General features: G+C 44.9%; 5 protein-coding genes across 8 annotated transcripts; 3 read left to right on the top strand and 2 right to left on the bottom strand.

Moving 5' to 3' along the window:
• Positions 1-527: 527 nt before the first annotated feature.
• Positions 528-3,547, top strand: rpa2 (replication protein A2). The gene is made up of 9 exons (XM_061289570.1): positions 528-688; positions 860-948; positions 1,245-1,346; positions 1,412-1,525; positions 1,617-1,691; positions 2,191-2,307; positions 2,535-2,657; positions 2,726-2,820; positions 3,374-3,547. Exons 1-9 carry the CDS (start codon positions 676-678, stop codon positions 3,459-3,461), a joined length of 816 nt encoding a protein of 271 aa, XP_061145554.1. The 5' UTR covers positions 528-675; the 3' UTR covers positions 3,462-3,547.
• themis2 (thymocyte selection associated family member 2) lies at positions 1,772-6,506 on the bottom strand. 2 transcript variants are annotated; one of them, XM_061289543.1, is made up of 7 exons: positions 6,372-6,506; positions 6,157-6,297; positions 5,673-6,092; positions 4,488-5,599; positions 4,196-4,307; positions 3,802-3,927; positions 1,772-1,911 (listed from the first exon to the last, which is right to left on the bottom strand). In XM_061289543.1, the coding sequence occupies exons 1-6, from the start codon at positions 6,460-6,462 to the stop codon at positions 3,830-3,832; spliced, it is 1,974 nt and encodes a 657-aa protein (XP_061145527.1). In that variant the 5' UTR covers positions 6,463-6,506; the 3' UTR covers positions 1,772-1,911; positions 3,802-3,829. The 2 variants fall into 2 exon arrangements, with proteins under 2 accessions (XP_061145527.1, XP_061145526.1); XM_061289542.1 differs by lacking the exon at positions 1,772-1,911 and having other exon boundaries at positions 3,539-3,927.
• On the top strand, positions 6,488-9,636 carry LOC133161221 (transmembrane protease serine 3-like). Of its 2 annotated transcripts, XM_061289561.1 has the most exons (9): positions 6,488-7,823; positions 7,910-7,999; positions 8,089-8,214; positions 8,310-8,475; positions 8,547-8,725; positions 8,818-8,913; positions 8,990-9,132; positions 9,183-9,338; positions 9,510-9,636. In XM_061289561.1, the coding sequence occupies exons 1-9, from the start codon at positions 7,610-7,612 to the stop codon at positions 9,513-9,515; spliced, it is 1,176 nt and encodes a 391-aa protein (XP_061145545.1). In that variant the 5' UTR covers positions 6,488-7,609; the 3' UTR covers positions 9,516-9,636. The 2 variants fall into 2 exon arrangements, with proteins under 2 accessions (XP_061145545.1, XP_061145544.1); XM_061289560.1 differs by having other exon boundaries at positions 9,183-9,636.
• Positions 9,637-9,727: 91 nt separating this feature from the next.
• ethe1 (ETHE1 persulfide dioxygenase) lies at positions 9,728-12,282 on the top strand. The gene is made up of 7 exons (XM_061289564.1): positions 9,728-10,087; positions 10,558-10,702; positions 10,782-10,930; positions 11,021-11,150; positions 11,431-11,520; positions 11,598-11,714; positions 12,019-12,282. The coding sequence occupies exons 1-7, from the start codon at positions 9,884-9,886 to the stop codon at positions 12,063-12,065; spliced, it is 882 nt and encodes a 293-aa protein (XP_061145548.1). The 5' UTR covers positions 9,728-9,883; the 3' UTR covers positions 12,066-12,282.
• A 300-nt stretch (positions 12,283-12,582) lies between these two features.
• On the bottom strand, positions 12,583-15,504 carry LOC133161229 (nuclear receptor coactivator 7). Of its 2 annotated transcripts, XM_061289571.1 has the most exons (7): positions 15,345-15,504; positions 14,718-14,871; positions 14,094-14,243; positions 13,881-14,033; positions 13,707-13,802; positions 13,562-13,635; positions 12,583-13,474 (listed from the first exon to the last, which is right to left on the bottom strand). In XM_061289571.1, exons 1-7 carry the CDS (start codon positions 15,368-15,370, stop codon positions 13,336-13,338), a joined length of 792 nt encoding a protein of 263 aa, XP_061145555.1. In that variant the 5' UTR covers positions 15,371-15,504; the 3' UTR covers positions 12,583-13,335. The 2 variants fall into 2 exon arrangements, with proteins under 2 accessions (XP_061145555.1, XP_061145556.1); XM_061289572.1 differs by lacking the exons at positions 14,718-14,871; positions 15,345-15,504 and adding an exon at positions 14,366-14,604.
• Positions 15,505-20,937: the final 5,433 nt, after the last annotated feature.

The following is a 20,937-nucleotide window of genomic DNA, read 5'->3' as shown; positions in this document are numbered from 1 at the left end:
TTGCAAGAGATTTATCAGTGCCATCTAAAGTTGATTTTAATTGTTAAACATAAAATAATAAATAAAAAAATAAAATTAACCTTACAATAACGTTTCAAAAGAGTGATTCATCTTGTGATATTTTTGTGACGTCTTGAGTTTAAATCTTAATATAAGACGGTTGCTTTTTTTTTTTTCGTTTACATTTTCATGGTTTAAAAAAAAAACCCGTCACTTCCGGTGAAGGCAAAGCAGACAAACGGAAACGATACAAAGCAGACAAACGGAAACGATACAAAGTAGACAAACGGAAACGATACAAAGCAGACAAACGGAAGTATTGAAATTCCCCCTGAATTTGACTGTCAGGCACTTTGTTTTATGTTTTCTCCTGAAGTACATTTTCCTTTACAAAAACAAAAGGTTAAATTTGTCAGAAAACGTGACTTTTTTGCTCGAATATATCTCCGGATTTTTGTTATCCTTTGAAAGAACGTTGAAAAGTCTGACAGACGTGAGATGAGGGCGCGACTATCGAAGATTTATAGCTTCGCGGGAAAAGTACATGACGCATGCGTGCTGTGTTGAATCGCTCACGCGCCAGAGTACTCCAGGAAGAAAGCTGAATTATTTGCGTCCTTTGTAACTATTGTTTCCATTTCATAAAAGTCTATTCACGACCCCCATTCGCATAAAATGTGGAACCAGGGTGAGTGTGACGCCCGGACGTTTACTCGAAACGCAAAGTTTTTAGCCTATGGCTAACGAAAATCAGCCATTTGACCTTTTGTGGCGTCTTGAATTAGCCGAGCCGAACATGCTCACAAGAACGTAAACGTCCTAAAATGGATGATGACATTGTTTTTTCTGTTGTTTTTAGGAGGCTACAGTGAGTCGAGTATGGTTGGGGGCTACACTCAGTCGCCCGGCGGCTTTGCGTCACCCTCCATGTCCCAGGGAGAGAAAAAGGTACGTTAGGGAAATTTGGAACGAATGTACAAACTGGAAATTGAGACCTGATTAAGTAGAACAAATTGCATTCATTTAATAAGACTTTAACGCTAGTCATATTTTACAAGGTGACTTCTACAAAACAATCGCTGTCAAAAGACTGATATTTTTGTCTACATTTTTGCATTAACGTTGCAAATGTGCTGTAAAATAAATGTGCTGTAAATTAAAAAAATTTTTGCAGCACTGATGTTCTGTTAATGTTGGTTGCCATGGCTGTTATTAAACTTTGTGTCTGTGTGTGCATGTCGTAGAGAACCAGAAGCTCACAGATCATCCCCTGCACCGTGTCCCAGCTTATGTCCGCCTCCAACTCGGACGAGTCCTTCAAAATTGGCGAAGTAGAAGTGACCCAGGTGAGGTGGCACCTTTTTCGTTTGATCTTTCCCTGGAATATGAAAACAAATGTTTGCTAATGCAGGTAACCCTTGTGGGAATCATTCGAAGTACTGACAAAACCCTGACTGCCATCCAATACATGGTGGACGACATGACGTGTGCCCCCATGGATGTGAAGATGTGGGTGGACTTGGAGGTATGAATATTTCTCAAAAGCGCGCAAATGTGATGTTGTGGAAAAGGTGTTGGTCGTCAAGCAGCTTGTTAAGTTCTGTCTCCGGTTCAAGGACCCCAGCGCGGACAGCACCGTGCTACCTCCCGGCACCTACGTCAAAGTCTCGGGAAACATGCGCTCCTTTCAGGTAAGGCTCCATTACTAGTAGAAGCTACGTGACCAAGCATAGCCAATTGTGGTCCAATTTGTGGAGTTCAACACAAGTTTTATTGAAAGTTGAGCCTTACATACACGGGAAAAAAAAAGTTTATCTCGTGATCAGCAGTTTTTCCATCTTCTTGATCAGCAGTTTTTCCATCTTCTGCCACTTGGCCACCAAATGGTGGCAGCAAACCACCATCAGTTTCCTGCACAGTGAAAGTACACGTGTGTTGGGCTCGCATTTAGTGTTTTGATTTTTTTTTTTCTCTTGTGCAGGGCTTATGCTAAATGTATTCTTTTGTAGCAGGAGTAACTTAAAATAGTCCAATAAATGAACACTTCATATTAAAAAAAAAAAAAACATGAGTGAAGCGTGCATGTCGTCAAAAAGTTTTTACACAAAGCAATAAACAAAGCCACCACCGCAATGACGTCCCTTGATGGAAAAAGGGGCAAAGTGTAACTGTGTGTGCGTGTACATGCAGAATCACAAGTCGGTGGTGGCGTTTCGCGTCAGGCCGCTGGAGGACATGAACGAGATCACGTCACACATGCTGGAAGTGGTCCAGGCGCACATGGCGCTCAGCAAGCCGCAAACCTCGGTGAGGGAACTTCACACAAAAAAAAAAGGCTTGAGCAATGCTAAAAGCTCTTTGCAGAATAAAACCGACCATTCTCTTGCTAACATTGTCGCAATTCAATGCTAATGCTAATTTTTGCTCAACAGTACATGCTAATGGTGCTAGCTGCATTGCTAACTGGTTAAGAACAAAAAAGAAATATTGGCAGCATTGTTACGGATTTTAAGGGTTTTTGTTTTTGGGTCCAGGCCGCTTTCGGAACAAGTTACCCATCGTCCATGCCGCAGAGCCACGCTAGCGGTAACATGGTCGCGGGCTACGCGGGTGCACGCGACACGGTCAACAATGGCTTGAACAGCAATCAGAACCAGGTAAGCAATGACCTCACCCGGCCCGGCCGGGCGTGACGCCGCCTGACGTGTTCAACTTTCCTTTCTAGGTGCTGAGTCTGATCAAAGGCTGTCCGGATCCACAAGGCATCGGTCTTCATGACTTGAAGACCAGACTGCCCAACATCAGCATAACGGCCATCAAGTAAGAGACTTTGAAACAGACCTATGACGCGTCAAAATGATTATAATTTTTTTCACCACCATTTAAAGTAGCAGTTGTAAATACAGCACAGACTATAACGCCAAAATACTTTTAATAGTTCAAACTTAAAACAGTACTGGCTTTCAGATGATTTGTTTTTCTAAAGATATACAGCAAATTTGAAGGGGTGGGGCATTTTATTTGCTCTTGTTACATTTATTCAAATTTGTTTTCTGTCCTCCTATTCAACAAGCTTGCCCTGGGAGGAAAAAACCCAAATATTTCAACTGACATATTAACGAGTTAATCAATAACGAAAGGATGTTTTCAGTTTGCAGAAGTCAGCCGCAGCAACGTCACACTTGACTTGAAAATTTGCCTGCGGCAGTCACGCTTTATGGGAAGTTCATGAAGCGTGACTGCCGCAAGCAAATTTCCTATTCTTAGACACTAATTCTAAGAAATGTTTCTGACCAAATCAAATTGCACTGAAGTTTTCCCACGACTTCGCAATTTGAAACGAATTCATCGACACTTAATGATCTTCCCGCAGGCAAGTTGTGGAGTTTTTGAGCAATGAGGGTCACATCTTCTCCACCATCGACGAAGACCACTACAAGTCAACCGATTGTGACCTTTAGTACTTTCCACGCAATTTGTAATTGTAAAAACTTCCTTCCCTAAGTAAACATCTTGCGTGACCTTAAATAAAATACCATTGTTCTCAGCTCATGACCGGTTTTATTGATTCACAAATCAAGGGGTATTGAAGATATTTTGATGACCTTTTCTGCAAATAAATATTGTCAGTTAGTTTGGTAGTTAGGAACTAATAAAACTGCCATCAATATTGTGGTCATTAAATTTTTAAACAATATATTTGAACAGAAACGGTATTCAATTGTATTACAGCTATTTGATTTCATCAACATATAGGAGTAATACGGATGACACTGCCCCTAGTGGTCATGTTGTGCATACCAAAAGTAGCGACACTATTAAATCCACTTTAGTAGAACATCACATTCTCTTGAGCTTTCTTCAGCGTCACTGCGAGCACGTCGTCCTGATTCTCGTAGTCGGAGCTATTCTCTTCGCATACCGGATCTAAGGGGACACAAGCAAAACAACATTCAAGCTCACAAAATTAGCATCGTTAATAGTTGCCGGGGTACTCGTGGGTCATGTGCCATGACTAAGGCTACAAATTAAATGTACAAACTGTGTTTTTTGTAATCTAGTACAGCAAATTTAGGTACAGTTATATTTAACTTTTATACATTTGAACTTAGATTTTATTTGAAGTGTTTGTTTTCATTTATTGTGTGTACAAAATAGGACAGTGTGTGTGTATGTGTGTATTTTTGGGGCTCACTTTGGAAGTTGTGTCTCTCGCCGACGTAAGGGTTGGGCACGGCGTTGGGAACCGAGATGGTTGACAGCGTACGTGGTGCAGATGGTAGCGGCCGATAGCGCGCGCTTGCCGGCTGGGAAGAAAAAAAGAGGAACTTTGTGGCTTTTCAATGTGTGACGGTGGTACTAGCTGAGAGATGTGCTAGTCCGATAAGGTGTCAACTTATGTGTCTGCAAAGCACTTTTTATAATCTTTTGTATTTTATATATATATATAATTTATTTTTTCCTTTTTTAAATAACTTGCCACTTACAATAGCTGGCAACGGCGAGGAAGCCCTTCTACTTCTGATGGTCATGTCATCAAAGGTTTTGGTCAGGACGCTTTTGTTTGCTTTCGTCACCGATAGATTCCTTTTTGGGGGTCTAGGAGGAGGACTGGTAACGGGATGGATCTCCTTTAGAAACTGGTGCAAGAACTTGTCCGTCACCTCTGTGACACATTCCACGCTGCATTCAGGGACCTGGTTTGGGGGCCACGGGAGCGGCTGCTGGGTGCAGAACACGCTCATGCTGAGTCTCTCGGTTGGGATCTCAAAGCAGATGTTGGGTGTGTGCAGGAAGCTGGCCCGGATGGTGGGCTCCAGGGTGGCCCCTTCTATTCGGAGGCAGGAAAAGTCAACGAGAGGGTCTTTCTCCAGCCCCGGGTCCGGGGTCACAGCTTTCACATCCAGAGGAGGCTTCTTGCCCAGCTGATTGAGCGTGTACTTCTTTTTGTCGCTCAGCAGTTCCACAAAATGGCCTTGCATATGCAAAGGCAGATGAATGACGTTCTCCGTCTTCCCATCTTGGTCATCGTCTTCGTCGTCGTCGTCCACCTCGCCAAGGTGCTGGCAAACGACGGCGTCCACCTGGCCGCCCAGGACTTGGACGTTCTGGCATCCGATGACTTCGAGTCGCTCGCCGATGGAGATCCCGGGAAAGCCTTCCTCTTCCACTTCCTCGCAGTTTCTCGTGGCGGACACTTTGAATCCCGGAGTTTGGGCGGCCGCCACGTACAGCTCGTACACAGAGTCGAAGCCCCGGGGACGTCTGCGGAAGCGGCCCGCGTACTGCTCGGATACCATGAAGTACTGCTGCGCCTTGCACTTGGTCACGCTGGACATGATAGTCATGGGCGAGGTTGTCTTTCCGTGGAAGATCACCTGGATCCCCGTCCGGAGCCGCGGCAGCCAATCGCACTTGAACATTGAGCAGGTCTCAGGAACCTCCGCAACCTCCACCACCACGGGGAAGGTTTGATCGGGCCGGGAGTGAACCTCCTGCAAGCTGAGAGGAACCATAAAGCTGATGCCCTCGCACGTGTCGGTGATATCCACCACATCCATCGCCAAGGTGGACGGGAAGTGCAGAACGTTCTTCCTCACTGCCAGGCACAAAGAGAAGACAAGTTTGGATCATCTTATAAAGGAGTCTGCACATTTTGGGAAATTGCTCACTGTTCATGATGGCGCTCATCTGGTAGACGGGGCTGAGGACCAACGTGCGTTGGCACATGGCGGCGTTGTCAAAACGGAAGCGTAGGCTGCGCAGCGCCGGTGACATCGCAATGTCCCTCGGGGTGAAGCGTTCTTCGTTCTCGTGCACGGAGAACTGGCCACGCGTCCCCAGCGGCACGTCCACCTCGGCCGAGGACTGCCCCGGGCCGGCCTGGATGCGGCAGCGGCACCGCTCTTCCTTTTCCGCCACGGCGAGCAAAGTCAGGACGCTGCCTGTCCCCAGCGTGACGTCGGCCAACGCCAACTTGGTGGAGCTGGTGAACGTGACGGGGAGACTCCTTTTTAAGCTCACGGGCCTGAGTTTGACCAGTTCCTCGATTGTGCTGTACGCCATCTCCTCTGGGATCACCTTTAACAAGCCTGAGAAAACAATGGACCCGTTGACTACTTCTACGACTATATTATGATATATTTCTTTTGCCACCTTCATGGTCGGCGGGTAGCTCGAAGGTCTCCTTGTTGCTGACGTCCTCGCAACAAACGGATGAGAGTTTGATGTCGGTGACCTTGATGATGTCCCCGGTGGAGAAGGACACCTCATTGCCAGAAATCTCATAGACAGAGCCTTAGAATGAGAAAAAAAAAGAAAAATAGGAGAGGAGACTTGAAAGCGTTCATTTCCCCACAAACGAAACCTACCTTGGTAGTAGACCCCCGAGCAGACCTGGAGGATTCTGGGCAGACAAGCGCTGTCCAGGGATGCCACGTAGTCCTGGAGCGGGTGCGCCATGGTGGTGGAGCCGAGAGCAGCGAATGCTTCTCGTGGGCTCGAGTGTGCATGATGTTCCTTGCGCGGTTGAAAACACCCTCCCACGAAAGAGCGAAAGAGGAAGTAGCAGGCCTCTGCACAATGCTTGCATGCAAACATTTCCCACAATTGGTGGAAAGAGAAACCAATATGTCGTTTGTGCATTTACTGTAATGTCATCAAACCGCTACGATCTATTCATTTGATTCGAATTATGCACCAAATGATTTTTGTCATCTTATTTTCCTTTGTGTACGAATCCAATATTTTTTGGGGCAGACATTTTTAGGAAAATAATTCATTTGACATGAAACTGTTTTCCATTTTTCGTCTCTTTGAATACCGTAATTTCCGGACTATAAGTCGCGTTTTTTTTTCATAGTTTGGGTGGGGGGGCGACTTATACTCAGGAGCGACTTATATACATATATATCAAAGTCAAAAGTCAAAGTCTGCTTTATTGTCAACATCTTCACATGCCGAGACACACAAAGACATCGAAATGACGTTTTCCCTATCCCACGGTGACAAGACATATTACACGATAGACACACAAGTAAACAACAAGAAGGCACAAACAATAAATAAAAGTAACAATAAATAATAAATAAATAGATAACACAACGAATAAAAGGTTTTGGTCATCTTATTTTCCTTTGTGTACGAATCCAATATTTAAATATGTTTTTTTTTCTCTTTTTTGGGGCATTTTATGGCTGGTGCGACATACTCCGGTGCGACTTATAGTCCGAAAATTACGGTACATATTTTTTGTGACACTTTCTTTCAAGTGTCGGAAACTATTTGGACCTTTTCTCAACGTAAGGATGGGTGCAGGCGTACTTAGTGAAGTGGCCTCCTTTACGTAAGCCAAGCCGCTGTTAACGTGGGACTCGGAGCCACACAATTATCTCCATGCATATTTCAGAGCCGCGTATCTGTTACCGACCACACCTGAACGTAACGGAAGAGGGAGGTCACAAAAGGGGGATTAGTGAAGAGTCGAGAAGAAAGCCACAGTGCCGTGAAGTGTTTCGATTCAAGAGGTTGACCTTCTCTCTCGCTCATCAGGTGGGAGCTCTTCCTCTCTGACTAAATAGATGGATCAACAGGAATCGACAACCCGAATATGGACGTGAAGGTCCAAACAAGAAGTTCACCGCACTGGTCGTCGTCAGAGCTTTCTTCTGACTTGAAGAGCATCTCCTCCTTGGTCTCGCCCACGGTGGTCACGCTCCTGCCTCAGTCTTCATCCTTGTCACCGCTGCCGCCAACTTTACGACCCGTGGACGAGGGCTCCATAGGCCTCGCGCTCGCCAAAGAGCCCCCGAGTGAAGAACCAGGTAGGCGGCCCAAATGTTGTTCCAAAAGTGTCATTATTGCATGTAAGATTTTGATTGACTTTGATTTCCTTCGTATGTATGAGCAGCTACTCATCAAGCGTGTTGTTCTCGCGAGCTGCTGCTCATCGTGAGCGTGTCCGTCGCCGTCAAACTTGTCATCGCCTTGGCTCTCTTAGGTAACCATGTCGTGAAAAATGGGATATCGTGACACACGTTTGCTCGGCCCTGCGTCTCATTTTATTCTCTGCTGCTGTCTCCGACGTAGTCAAGTTTCTACTTTATCCATCCTCGTCGCCTCCTTGTGGCGTGAAGGGGAACTGCAGCACTCCGACCCAACAGCCGTCCCTGTCCAAGAACCCCGTCAGCAGCCACATCGTCAACATCACGGCAGGTACAAGAACATTTTAGGATTCCGTTGATAGCTGCCACGATTAATCGGCAACTCATCGAAGATCACATTGACGATCATCAATGAATCGTCCCCAGAATGCCCGGGCGTGGTCGGCGACGGCAGGCGCATCGTCGGGGGTACGCTGGCGGCGGCGGACGGGTGGCGCTGGCAGGCCAGCTTGCACTGGAGAGGGAAGCACGTTTGCGGGGGCGCCGTCGTTTCGCCGTGCTGGGTCGTCACGGCGGCTCACTGCTTTGTCGAGTAAGCCAGGATAAAGTGTGCCCGAGGAACCCGATGTCAAGTTGTCACTCGGTTGTGTATCGTTCCTGTAGAAATGACATGCTGGAGGTGGCTGACTGGCTGGCGGTGGTCTCCACCGTCAGCATCGCCGACGACTCCCTGGGGAAACGCTACCGAGCCCTCCAGGTCCTCCACCACCCTCTCTACGACACCCGCAGCAACGATTACGACATCGGCCTCCTGCGCACCGTCGTTGACATCGATATGGACGGTAAGATTTGATGAACGCGGCACAATTCTTGACGAAAAGAACAACGAGGAGCATTTTTCGGCAGGCAGGTCATGTCTCGCTTGACGTTGCAGGTGGGGTGCGCCCCGTTTGTTTGCCCCATCCCGACGACTCCTTCCTTAACGGCGCACCGTGTTGGATCACGGGATGGGGGTCGGTCCAGGAAGGAGGTGCGTTAGCCTGACACGATTGACAGCTGATGATGAAGTACCGGAAACTGTAGTTAGCGTGTTTTCGCGAGGTCAGGTTTTGGGTCGGATGAGCTCAGGCAAGCTCAGGTGAAGGTCATCGCCGAGTCAATCTGCCGCCAGCCGAGCGTCTACGGCGTCCACGTGACACCTCGGATGATCTGCGCCGGCTCCTTGAAGGGAGGGGTGGACTCCTGCCAGGTAAAACGAATCAGAAGAATTGCGAATGAGTATTGACAATGTGATTTTAGGGCGACAGTGGGGGTCCTCTGGTGTGCGAGACAGCCCGGGGTGAGTGGAGGCTGGCGGGGGTGGTGAGCTGGGGCGAGGGTTGTGGACGGCGCAATAAGCCCGGCGTGTACAGCCGAGTCACACGACTGATTGACTGGCTTGGACGATATGTCGAGGTACTGTGAATTTCCGCATATTTGCAGTTTGGCACATTGTTGTTATTTTGCTGCCGGAGTGGAATTGTTACTCTGGCACCCTCTAGTGGTCGGTTTCGGTGAAGTTCGTTCTGTAAGGTAAATAAGATCCCTGAAATGCAAAGATACGGATTTTCTTCTTCTTCTTTTTAGACTTAGAAGAGTCCACTACAACAACTAGGAATGACACCTCATCACAACTGGACCGAGACACCAATGGCATTTATTTTCTAATTGAAATCCTAATAAAAGGGAGTCTTCTTTCTTTCATTTTATTCCACTACAGTCTTTTTTTTTTTTTTTTTAGGTGAACGCGACACTGTTGCATAAACAGACAAACTGGCACCAAATGACACTAACCGGACTCTGGAGATAAAACTAGTTAGGCATTGTTGATTTGATCAGATAAGCACTTTGACCGCGGCGCCATCGTCGGAGTCTGCTCGGAAGCGACTTCTCTTCCGCGAGCGAGCGTCCGTCATAAGCAAGCAGAGGACGGACGAGCCAGCCGGCCAGCGAGGGACACAATGAGCTCGGTGATAACAGCTGCGAGCCGACGGTGCCTGGCAGCCCCCCTCGGTGGTCTCCGGAGGCACGTCGAGGGCTCGAGCGCCTCGGCAGCCGGCGACGGTGGCCTGTACGCGCAAGCAGGAGTCCGTGACGTTCCGCCGGTGGGGCGGAGGTCATACTCGACCGGGACGCTGTTGAACGACAGGCTGCTCTTCAGACAGGTAATGAGAACTTGGACCGAGAACTAAAATGGCGTTTACTTGTGTGTTCGTTTCGGCGCTGCTCTTTTTTACTCTCTTAGGTTGTTAGCTTTAGCAAAGATAGCGCTCGGTCGTAAAATGAATGTTCATCATTCGACCAGTACCGTTCCAATGAGACACAAACTTGACATTTGGGGAATGGAATGTGTCACTTTGTCGAATTTGAACCCACTAAGAAGCAATAGCGTTTGAAACTTTCTGTATTGGACTTTGGATTAGGTACCCCTGACCTCAATGCAACAAATACGATAGTTGTCATTTTGGAGAGGTATTGATCTATTATTGCGGGATTGTCGTTGTAATAGAACTGCCTGAAAATCAAATCTACGATGAAACAAAAAAAAAAAAGAATTAATTGCATTCTAGTTCGCAATGATTTGTAACTGTGCAGAACATCAACTTTGTTACCTGATCATTTTGTGTGTTTCAAGCTATTTGAAGCAGAGAGCAGCACCTACACGTACCTGCTGGCCGACTCCGTCTCCAAGGAGGCCGTTCTCATCGACCCTGTCCTGGAGACCATGGACAGGGACCTGAAGCTCATTGGTGAACTTGGGCTCCATCTGAAAATAGCAGGTCAGCAAGATTTCATTCAAGCCTCTGTGTGCCGCAGCCTAAGTCAATTCACTTTGTCTTTGTTTGGGGCCTTTCCAAGTCAACACTCACTGCCACGCTGACCACATCACCAGCACGGGACTGATGAAGACCAGGCTAACCGGGCTGAAAAGCGCCATTTCCAAATCAAGCGGCGCCGCTGCGGACATTCTGCTGTCCGAGGGAGACAGGATCACTTTTGGAAACCATGTAAGACAACACACGATGGGTAATCTTGATGACCGACCGCAGCAAATGAGAGTTAACATGCTAACACCAATGGACGATCGTTCCCCGCAGTATCTGAGTGTGAGAGAAACACCGGGCCACACTGACGGCTGCGTGACGCTGGTGACGCAGGATGAGTCCATGGCGTTCACCGGCGACGCCCTCCTTATACGAGGCTGCGGCAGAACGGACTTCCAGCAAGGTGCCTTGTGTTTGTCAACCGTGGAAATTTGCCTACAGTGGCCAAACACTTTGTTGTTGTTGTTTTTTCTTCAGCTTCCCGACGGACTGGATTGCTAAAGTATTGATTAACCATTATTTACAATATTATTTCCTATTAGAAGGTTGGAAAGTCATTTGGCTTTCACTTTGAAGGGTGGGTGGCTCTACTCGCTGGAGCCTTTGTTTTTGTATTACTTACCTACCTACATACAGACACAAGAGGGCGGTGTTGAGTTGTTCGATTGCTTCTGCCTCATCAGGTTGCTCTGAACGGCTGTACACTTCCGTTCACCAGAAGATCTTTACCCTCCCCGACCAGTGCCTCGTCTACCCGGCTCATGACTACTTAGGTGGGCCGTCCCCGCAATGTTTGCATGTCACTCAAGTCACTTAAGCGCGCACTGACCACCGCTGGTTGACTTCCCAGGTCAGACGGTGTCTACTGTCGGTGAGGAACGCACATTAAACCCTCGCTTGACCAAGAGCCTGGACGAGTATGTGACCATCATGAAAAACCTGAACCTTCCAAAGCCTTCTAAAATCGGTACGAGACCACCAATGATCTCAGACAATCACAACACGATATTAGGCAAAGTACAAAAAAAACGATTTTTGAAAGGTAAGGGACACAATACATGATGATGGAAAAAATAATCCTATCACTGTTCAGCCAAAACACATATTACAAATGCGTTTATTTGTTCCGGCATCGATTTATATCACCGTCTTGGACATGCCACCGTAACAGTTGAACTGGTTTAACATGTGCAATTGTTTAGATCGAGGAATAAAAAAAAAAAATCTTTCACAGTAATTCAATAACTCAAGTGCTCTTCTTTCTTTTGCAGATGTTTCAGTGCCTGCAAATCTGGTTTGTGGACTTCATCATGTTTGAGCGCCCTGTACAAGACTGGACTTGAATCCAAAGTATTGCACATTGTTGATCATTTTTGTAAATACTCATTCTCTAGCATCTCCTATTCATCGAACAATACGTTTATTTCTGGTAAACTGCTAAAACACCTCTCTGTATAATGTTCATATCCCATATGTCTGGAATGGTGTCAATCAAAACTAAAAATCTTTCAAGCTTTTTGGACAGGTAAAGCGAACGGCTTGGCTGATGTTTGTTTTCTATTGGATCCCGCCAACAGTCGATATCAGCCTTACTGTGTTTGAACTATTGAACTTGAAAGCGCACGGCACGGCGGCCGTGGAAAAACGGGGTGAAATCATTTGCGCGTCTGGTCAACAGCAAAAACAAATGTGTAAACAATACGTGCTAATGTGATTTTGAAAATAAGAATCGTGCTAATATGAAAGAGTCAAATTTGAACGCATGATCACTGCAATGTATTGTGGAATTTGTTATGTGACAATGCCGGTTGAGTGAAATCGATACAAAAACGTGCTCGCTCGCTCATCTGCTGGTTTATTCAGTGTCAGCAGTAAAGACATTGCTTTGACAGTAGTTCCAAATAAAACAAAAAAAAAAAACAGCGGCAGTGCCAGCACCACCAGGCACTTCAGAAAAGAACGTTAACAAAAGTTGATGTTTTGGCTCGTTTTTTTTAGAATTGCTCAAATGCAAAGCGATCGATCGGCTGTGAAAAAATGTTTTGCCAACATTTTACCCGATGAAAAGTCACAGGAATAACCTGACCCAAGACACCGTCCCAATTCAAATGGCCGGATATTATATTAAGAAAATGGAGAACTTTTATTTTTTTCCTGACCTTATAGGCCTACTCTTATTCAAATGACACTCAGCCACTTTGTCACATCATGGTCAAAGCGGTTGTACCATTTCCCTTGAACGGACGGGTTCATGTACAGTAAACAGTGTTAAGTTACACGCAAACCATCATAAAGTACAGTATTGCTCATTTCATTTCATCCCAAAGGCGCTTTGATTTCACAAAGTTTCTTAGCCGTTCTCGGCCAAGGAAGGGAAGGCTTAAGGCTTGTAGCTTAGCTTAGCTAGGCTTCTGACGGACAGCGGGCAGTAGTTTAAGGTAACAGTGCTCTCAATCTTTTCATCATCGCAGTAACCAGCCTGACCGACCGACCGACCAGTAATGTATAATAAGCACTTCCGCTAGCTTAGCTAACGGCACCCGCAAACAAACGTCGCCCGGTCTTTCTTTCCGCCATTTTTCAAATGTTCAGTTCCGTACTGTCCAGACCTCCAGGTCTTGTATGATGAAGTCCGTCTGCGTGGAGAGTGGAGCGTTGTGGAATGTGGGACAGGAAAAACTGGAGCCTCGGTACAGATCTGCGTCTATCCAGAGACCAAATTCTCCCCTATACGTCCGAGGAAACAATCTGCTTAGGCCTTGTCAAAAAGATTTCTAACGCCTTGTTTCTTTTTAGAGATAACTCCCAACTTACCCTCCACCTCCGAGATGAAGAGACTCCATGTTGCCGCTTACAAAGTAGGAGTTCTCGCCGCTCCACTTATAAGCCTGAATGAATGAAAGAAAGGCAATTCATCCCATCACTGCTTAGCGTCTAAAATGAACCCAAGAGGTTGTACCTGGAAGTCAGGGTTGAAGGTGAATAGAAAAGTTTCTCCAGTCCCATAGCAGTATTTGCTAACTCGAAACGGATCGGATGAAAAGGCTCCAAAAACCTGAAGGTCAGATATCAGATTGTGACGTGTTGACGCTAGATGCTGCGCCCCAACGATCCGAGCGAGCGAGCGACTGACCTTTTTCTGCGTATCTTTGACAACCAGCAGCACGGGACCGTCCAAGCCGGCCATATTTCTGTAGAGCGTCTTGAGGCTGCTCCCGTGGACAGCGGTGCTGTAGACCAGTTGCCACCCGTAGCCTTGAGTTCGATCCGGCATGTGCGATGCAAGCTGTGAGCAAACGGGCCCATTAGCCACCAGTCCGAAAGAACGGGAGCGAGCGAGGCTTACACTTAGCAGGTGTCTGTCATCCAGAAGCTCGCTATAATCACTTAGGACAGGTAGAAGGTGGTGACCTTTGCCCTGGTACTCGGGTTCTTCTGTTTCAGAGTCCCAACTGCACAGACTCAAACGGCGCTTTGGGTCTTTTCCCGTGATGATCTGGAAAAGGCACAAATGTAGCACTCGTTCAAATATACAACACAGCAGTCAGCATTAAGACTTTGGGTCAAATCCCTTTTCTGAACATTTCATCCAAAAGACAATCCATGATAATCTTGTACCTGAACATAGGGCTCCTCACCGGCAAAGTAAAAGACCTTGGCGTTTTCTGCCAACAGCTTCATAGCTCCTGATTTCTGTGCTATGCTCACCACATGTGTGCTACTAGCTGTCATGATGAGGAAAAAGCATGTGCCTTCCTTCCCTCATGTGCTTCGCCCTTTTCTAGCCACCAGTTTCTTTTCACAGTAAACCAGCAAGGAAGGGGGTGGGCACCTTTTTCTATGATGCTTGCTAAGTAGTCAGAGAAACAGGATGTCCATATAAAGAGAGGCTTTGGGGGGGAGTTGCCACGACTGCCCACATAAGTAAAAGTTCTTGAGTGAAAACAAGTATCAAATGTGTAAGACTTACCCCCCAATTTGTTGCTGCAGGATTGCTGAGGTGTTGACTTGAAGGCCCCTTCTTTCCTACATGACACCTGTTCTGAAAGTGGGGCTTCTTCTTACTGTTGTTGCTGTACATATCTGGTGACCATTGTACAAAGAAGGTGTAGAGGTGGTCAACCCTAAACACAAATCAAAGGACTTATTAGCAAACGCACCATTGTCGTTCTGCATAAAAACAACTACTCGATTGTACCTAATGGTGTGACCGGTCAATCGATTTAACCATGTGCACATAGCTTTTCTTTTTGGTCCAATTTTAAGAGTGCATTTATTAGCTCTGACATTTGGTACACCCACTTCAAAAAAAATGCCTGCAGTTCAAATGCCAGTTACGATGACTCCCACTGGTATTGCATCATTTTGTTGAATGAAAACTGCCACTGTATCTGTCCAGGCATGCACAGTTCAGAAAGGAAAAAAAAAAAAAAGACACCATTCCCCTTCAACATCTCAAGTATTGCAAAATAGGCATGCACAGTCAAAATCAAGAGCTCCTTGGTTGATGCTCCTCGATTGCTAAAAATAGCTCCCTCTTGTGCCAGCATCCCATGCAAGTAAGTATTGACAATCCAGTCCCGAACCCTTCACTTACTCTCCAACGCTGTAGGCAACTCCCATAGCTGAGTGGAAAAACGGTGGTGGTGGGGGTGGAAAGAGGAGAAGGCAAGAGATGGTGGTGTTTGGAGGCTCAATGCTGTAGCAGCAGCATGTCCACGCTGAGCCTGCGTGGGAGCTCCCCCTTTATAGCCTTGCAATGCACAGTTAAGCCCCTTTCAGCACAAACACACCCCCTTTCCCTCCCACTTGGGCCCCTTTTGCACCAAAATTACACAGTCCAACATGTTAGTCATTAACTCGACATGCTCCCTGTCCGTCCTCTGTGTGGAGTTCACTCAGTTAATGTGCCTCTGCTCTGAGATAGATAGATAGGTAGGTAGGTAGATAGGTAGATAGGTAGGTAGGTAGGTGGATAGATGGATAGATAGATAGATAGATAGATAGATAGATAGATAGATAGATAGATAGATAGATAGATAGATAGGTAGGTAGGTAGGTAGGTAGGTAGGTAGGTAGGTAGGTAGGTAGGTAGGTAGGTAGGTAGGTAGGTAGGTGGATAGATAGATGGATAGATGGATAGATAGATAGATAGATAGATAGATAGATAGATGGATAGATAGATAGATAGATAGATAGATAGATAGATAGATAGATAGATAGATAGATAGATAGATAGATAGATAGATGGATAGATGGATAGATGGATAGATAGATAGATAGATAGATAGATAGATAGATAGATAGATAGATGGATAGATGGATAGATGGATAGATGGATAGATGGATAGATAGATGGATAGATGGATAGATGGATAGATGGATAGATAGATAGATAGATAGATAGATAGATAGATAGATAGATAGATAGATAGATAGATAGATAGATAGATAGATAGATAGATAGATAGACGGACATGAACTTGTGCACTCCCACTTTGAAACATTTCACTCTTGGGAACATTTTGGAGTCTCTCTCGAAATTTCCACTCTCCTAAAACGAGGGCTTAGGGTTGGTTTGCCTCACCGTCGAATGAACGTACGAGTAACCACCGATAGATACGGTACGAAAGGACACAAGTTGTATAGCCCCACCTCCCAAAAACCAGATTTCAGTTCTGCAAAAAAAAGGACAGATTGTGTAATCCCCATACTGGTGTTAAAAGAGCGAACACATCTGTTTCTCATCGTTGTTTTTTCCCCCACTTCTTTCTGTCCTCATTTTAGGGTGAACGAGAACGAGAAAAAAAAAAGGTGGCCTGCTGAGAATCACATCTTATTGGAGAAGACGGCTGGAGTGGGATGTGGCTACCGTGGTCTGCAGTAAGGCAGAGCTCCTCTTTTTTTTTTTAACCTTATGTAAGGTTTGGGATTTGGGGGGGGATGGGACCATGAGAGATAGAACGTGTATTTGTTCACGTTCTATCGACTGCTAAAGTCAATACTACTGTACAAAAGTTCAAGCAATCCTCTTTCCCCACAAACCATGGCAAAATGAAATCATTCAATTCATAGTGCAAGGAGATTTAAAACACCAAACTTGATGGCTACTCCTTCCCCTCCCCTAATTAGTGGCCAATTAAGCTTACGTTTAGATTTGACCTGCCACTGACCTATAAAGGCCATACAAACAAAATCCTTTATCCTCCTCAGGATTCAGATTCAACTCCATTCTCCAACTCTGTACGTCTGATCACCCAAGTAAAGATCTCCTAGTCCCCCTCCAGACCTGCAGGAGGCAGTCACATCACAATTAAGCAAACTTCCTGTCAGATGCCAGGGATGGATGGACGGACGGACGGCCATATTACCTCCAGAGCAGCAGAAAAGCAAAGGCAAAGAGACTTCTGGTCACCCACAACTGGTAGGAACTGGACTTGGATGGATGGTTTGCGTCATGCTCAGCTTGTTTGAAATGTTTGCTTTCAGCTGTCTTTATCTTAACTCGGAGTGGCTCGATCGATTTGTAGTCTTGATATTTTCCTACTATAGTGTATCTTTGCAATGACTGAAGCTCACTTCAAAGAATGATCAACCTGACTAATCAGCCTCCAATTAATTGTGCAATAAAAAGAAAAAGAGGAAGACTCGAGGTGTACCAAGGATTTGTTTCATTCTGCAGACCGCAAGGAAGCGACTTTTGGATGGGGGGGGGTAACAATCATCTTTTCAAATAATACGGTAAACATTCATGCAGATTTGCACAAGTCCAAATGGTATTGTGCAGGTGCTTCTCCAATGGCGGCCCAACCACCCGCAAAGTGCACGGAGACAGCTCATCGTTTATTTGCAACTCTTTTACCTTTTCGACAGAACTCCTCAATAGTCTTGTCCTTGGTTTCCGGCCTTCTCCCTCTATAATGCTGACCATTTGAACATTTTCCGGCTGATTTAGTCTTCCCATCCACTTAATTTTGGCTGAGCAAAAAAAGCGTCGTGTTTGATGTCTTATCAGGACGAATGTGAATATTCACAGGGAAAATTTCTTTTAGGTTGCACGTGTCAGTTTAAAGGTTAGTTAAATGAGCACAGTACAAGCGTATTGATTCCCACCAAATTCTCCCAAAGTGTATTCTTGCACATACATGGAGGAGAATGACGCACGCACGCACACACAGAGAGATAATTGTTAGCATATGTGCTGAAGTCGGTTAGGAAGGCAGGCTGGCTGGCTGCTTGTCCTACTTGGCACGCTCTGAGGTTATGCAAGAGGAATTCGGGGAGTCAAAAAACAGGATGGGACAGCGAGGAAGAACTACATTCAGCCATCTATGGCTGAAGTAAAGTGCTGATACCGAACTTCAAACGATGTTACGTAATGAAACCTTTTGTCGACTCGCGTAGAGCGCAAAAAGAACAATTTGAAGTCGGTAGTAGTTTCTAGCGGAGACCAAGGAAGAGCTACTGGAGAGATTTCTTATCATCAAAAAAGTCCAATTGCAATTTGTATTTGTTTTAATGTACAATTCTTAACGTTCAAGTTCATTCAAGTCAACAATCACTAAAGAGGATATTTTGTTTTTTGTTTAATTTTGTCACTTTCTATTGTTTCTGTTACCTTTTAGCTGTTCTTTAATATTTGAGATCCTATCCATGGTTGTCACATGACCCTGTCTACATTCTTAAAATGTCAAGTATTCATCCAAATGAATTTTGTGTGTGCTGGTTTTCAGTCAGGGCACTGTGACCCATTTGTGGCTCACGTAAGCTGGCCCAATTTGGGATCGTTGTCCACTCGTAAATGTTGAGTATGTGTAAAAGTGCTAAACATTTACAGAAGTGAGGATTGCTGATGTGCCAAATGCCAAGCTGCAGCCTCCCTCGTATTGCATCGTCGGCCTTGGCTGGTGAGTCAGACCTCCGGCGCTTCATTAAAAAGAGAATCCAAAACTGTTTGAAAGAAGTCCCAGCAATGTGAATGTCACTGCAAATGAAATTCTAAATACAGACGGGGTTCGAAAGAGGAAAAAAAAACGGCAAATGCTTTTAAATTGGCAAACAATATCTGAATTGCTGCAATAATAATGAGAATCATGTTTTAGAGGTATAAGAATTGTCATTATTTCAAATAGTAGTACCGTTTTTTTCCGTGTATAGTGCGCAAAATGTAACTAATTTATTGTCCTAAAATCTGGGGTGCTCTCGTATCAGACGCTTGCTCGATCACCTGCTCGTTTGCTGTCCCGTGCGCGCACGGAGCGCGGTGGTGCGTTTACGGGCAGTCGGAGAAATCAACGCCAACAAAAAAAATTACATCCAGCCTAGTTAAGACCATACCAAAGACTATAAAAATGGGACCCATTGCCTCCCTGCGTGTGTGACGATCATTGGGACTTAAAAAAGAAGAAAAAAAAAAAAAATTAAATTTTTTTTTTTTAAAAATTCATAAAAATTGGGTGCGTATTATACATGGGTACAAGCTTTTTTCCAGCATCAGCATGCCATTTTTAGGGGTGCGTACTATACATGGGGGCGCACTATACACGAAAAAAAACGGTATTTCGATTTTTCGTATACTTGGATCTTCTTACATAATAGTTCAAACTCTTTTTATTGTGTTCTAAGTGTTTATGTACGATAATAAAGCAGACAAAATAGGCCGAGAGTTTTATCCTTTGGTTTATATTCAGCGCAAGGAAATATGTAACCCTCACTTGGATATCCATAAAGCTACAGTGAAGCTTTGCTTTCTTTTTTTTTTTCTTTTTTTTTTTTTCTCTGCTAGTTTGTCGTTTATGTAACTGGTGGAAATGGGGTGTCAGATTTCCCCTTGCCTGTGTGAAAACGGGCTCCCAATGTCATCTTTCCTCGATAAATGACGATCCTGAAAAAATTTGGAAGCGTCAAATGTCTTCTTCATATTGCCATTTTCAATTGAAAGAGTCTGCTCAGCATTCATGCAAACAAAGAAACAAACCTAAGACAATAAAGTAAAAGCACTACTTTTAGAAGTTCAAAGCATTCTGTTATTCGTTTATTACTGTTATACTGTTATTTTAAATCCGATGGAAAATACTGGATAGGTTTTTGAATCCAAAAATGATCCGCTTCTTTGTTCTGGAGCAATTCCTCCTCCTTAGACTGACACCTAGTGACCAAAAGGAAGAAGTACACATTAGCTGAGGCCTACACCATGTGTCCTTGATTATTATTATTATTATTTTTAAATACTATCCACTCTGCATGGGTGTGTGTGTGGCATTATTGATGACGTCACGGAAGGAAGCAATCACAATTTCCCCCTTGATGTATGTTCTTCTGTGGGATTTTACCTTGTATTTTTTATCTTTTTATTCTATTTATTTTTATTTTATGCACTGATCGGTTGGCACTTTTTTTAAATTTCGTTGTACATGTGTGACAATGACAATAAAGATCTATTCTATTGACACCTTCATTGTTACTCCTTTGCAATACAGTACTTTTGTTGTAGTGGCTAGGCCAATCCGCTGGGGGGCAGTAGTTAGACACAGAGCTGTGAAGACGGACAATAGAAGGCCATCAAGACTTTGGCGTGGAAAGGAAGGAAGGGGTTTTTAGCAGAACCGGCCATGAGAAATGAGTCCTCATATTTATCACCACATACTGGGAATAAAAAAAGAATGCATTTAAAAGTAGAGCACAGCGATTATTCATATCAAAGTATTTCAAAGTATTACAGTCATGCTGGCATTTTTGAAATATTAGCATTTAATTAGTGTCATGAAATGTAGCAACCTTTCCTCGGGCAGCAATTGTAGCTGCGTGCTGCTCACCGAGAGATTGAAATAACCAGATTACAAACAATTCTTGTTCTTGTGCCAAGCAAATAACCTGCTTGTTTTCCTTGACACCCATCAAGCATTATTGTAGGCCTCCAATTACCCATTTTGCAAATCACCTTTAGTTCTTCAAAGTGTGAGGTTCCTTTCAGCCAGTATTGATCATCAGCCTTTCTAGGAATAGTTGGCGGATGTAATAACACCAACTAAGACTATCGTGGATGCATTTTTGCATAACTAAGTATTCTTAAATGACTGTACCCAACTATTTGAGTGATTCTTTTTTGCTCTATGGCTATGAAAAGACGGACTGGCACCACATGGTGTATTTTTCTCTACAGTAGATGACAAAGCTTTTCTTGAGGGTCT

The sequence above is a fragment of the Syngnathus typhle genome, linkage group LG10 (assembly GCF_033458585.1).
Source record: "Syngnathus typhle isolate RoL2023-S1 ecotype Sweden linkage group LG10, RoL_Styp_1.0, whole genome shotgun sequence".
Classification (NCBI taxonomy): Eukaryota; Metazoa; Chordata; class Actinopteri; order Syngnathiformes; family Syngnathidae; genus Syngnathus; species Syngnathus typhle.
This window is presented reverse-complemented; position numbering and strand designations above follow the sequence as displayed.

Coding starts and splice junctions, on each gene's coding strand:
- ethe1 (XM_061289564.1), top strand. CDS start 9,884: ATGAGCTCGGTGATAACAGCTGCGAGCCGACGGTGCCTGGCAGCCCCC. Junction 10,088..10,557: donor ACAGGCTGCTCTTCAGACAG/GTAATGAGAACT, acceptor GTGTGTTTCAAG/CTATTTGAAGCAGAGAGCAG. Junction 11,715..12,018: donor TCCAAAGCCTTCTAAAATCG/GTACGAGACCAC, acceptor TTTCTTTTGCAG/ATGTTTCAGTGCCTGCAAAT.
- rpa2 (XM_061289570.1), top strand. Junction 2,658..2,725: donor TGAACAGCAATCAGAACCAG/GTAAGCAATGAC, acceptor TTTCCTTTCTAG/GTGCTGAGTCTGATCAAAGG. Junction 2,821..3,373: donor ATCAGCATAACGGCCATCAA/GTAAGAGACTTT, acceptor ATCTTCCCGCAG/GCAAGTTGTGGAGTTTTTGA.
- LOC133161221 (XM_061289560.1), top strand. CDS start 7,610: ATGGACGTGAAGGTCCAAACAAGAAGTTCACCGCACTGGTCGTCGTCA. Junction 8,476..8,546: donor GCGGCTCACTGCTTTGTCGA/GTAAGCCAGGAT, acceptor TCGTTCCTGTAG/AAATGACATGCTGGAGGTGG. Junction 8,914..8,989: donor GGGGTCGGTCCAGGAAGGAG/GTGCGTTAGCCT, acceptor TCGCGAGGTCAG/GTTTTGGGTCGGATGAGCTC.
- LOC133161229 (XM_061289571.1), bottom strand. CDS start 15,370: ATGGGAGTTGCCTACAGCGTTGGAGA. Junction 14,244..14,717: donor CTGCAGCAACAAATTGGGGG/GTAAGTCTTACA, acceptor TGCCTTTTCCAG/ATCATCACGGGAAAAGACCC. Junction 13,475..13,561: donor CTTCATCTCGGAGGTGGAGG/GTAAGTTGGGAG, acceptor TCGGACGTATAG/GGGAGAATTTGGTCTCTGGA.
- themis2 (XM_061289543.1), bottom strand. CDS start 6,462: ATGGCGCACCCGCTCCAGGACTACGTGGCATCCCTGGACAGCGCTTGT. Junction 6,093..6,156: donor GCTACCCGCCGACCATGAAG/GTGGCAAAAGAA, acceptor TTGTTTTCTCAG/GCTTGTTAAAGGTGATCCCA. Junction 5,600..5,672: donor GATGAGCGCCATCATGAACA/GTGAGCAATTTC, acceptor TGTGCCTGGCAG/TGAGGAAGAACGTTCTGCAC.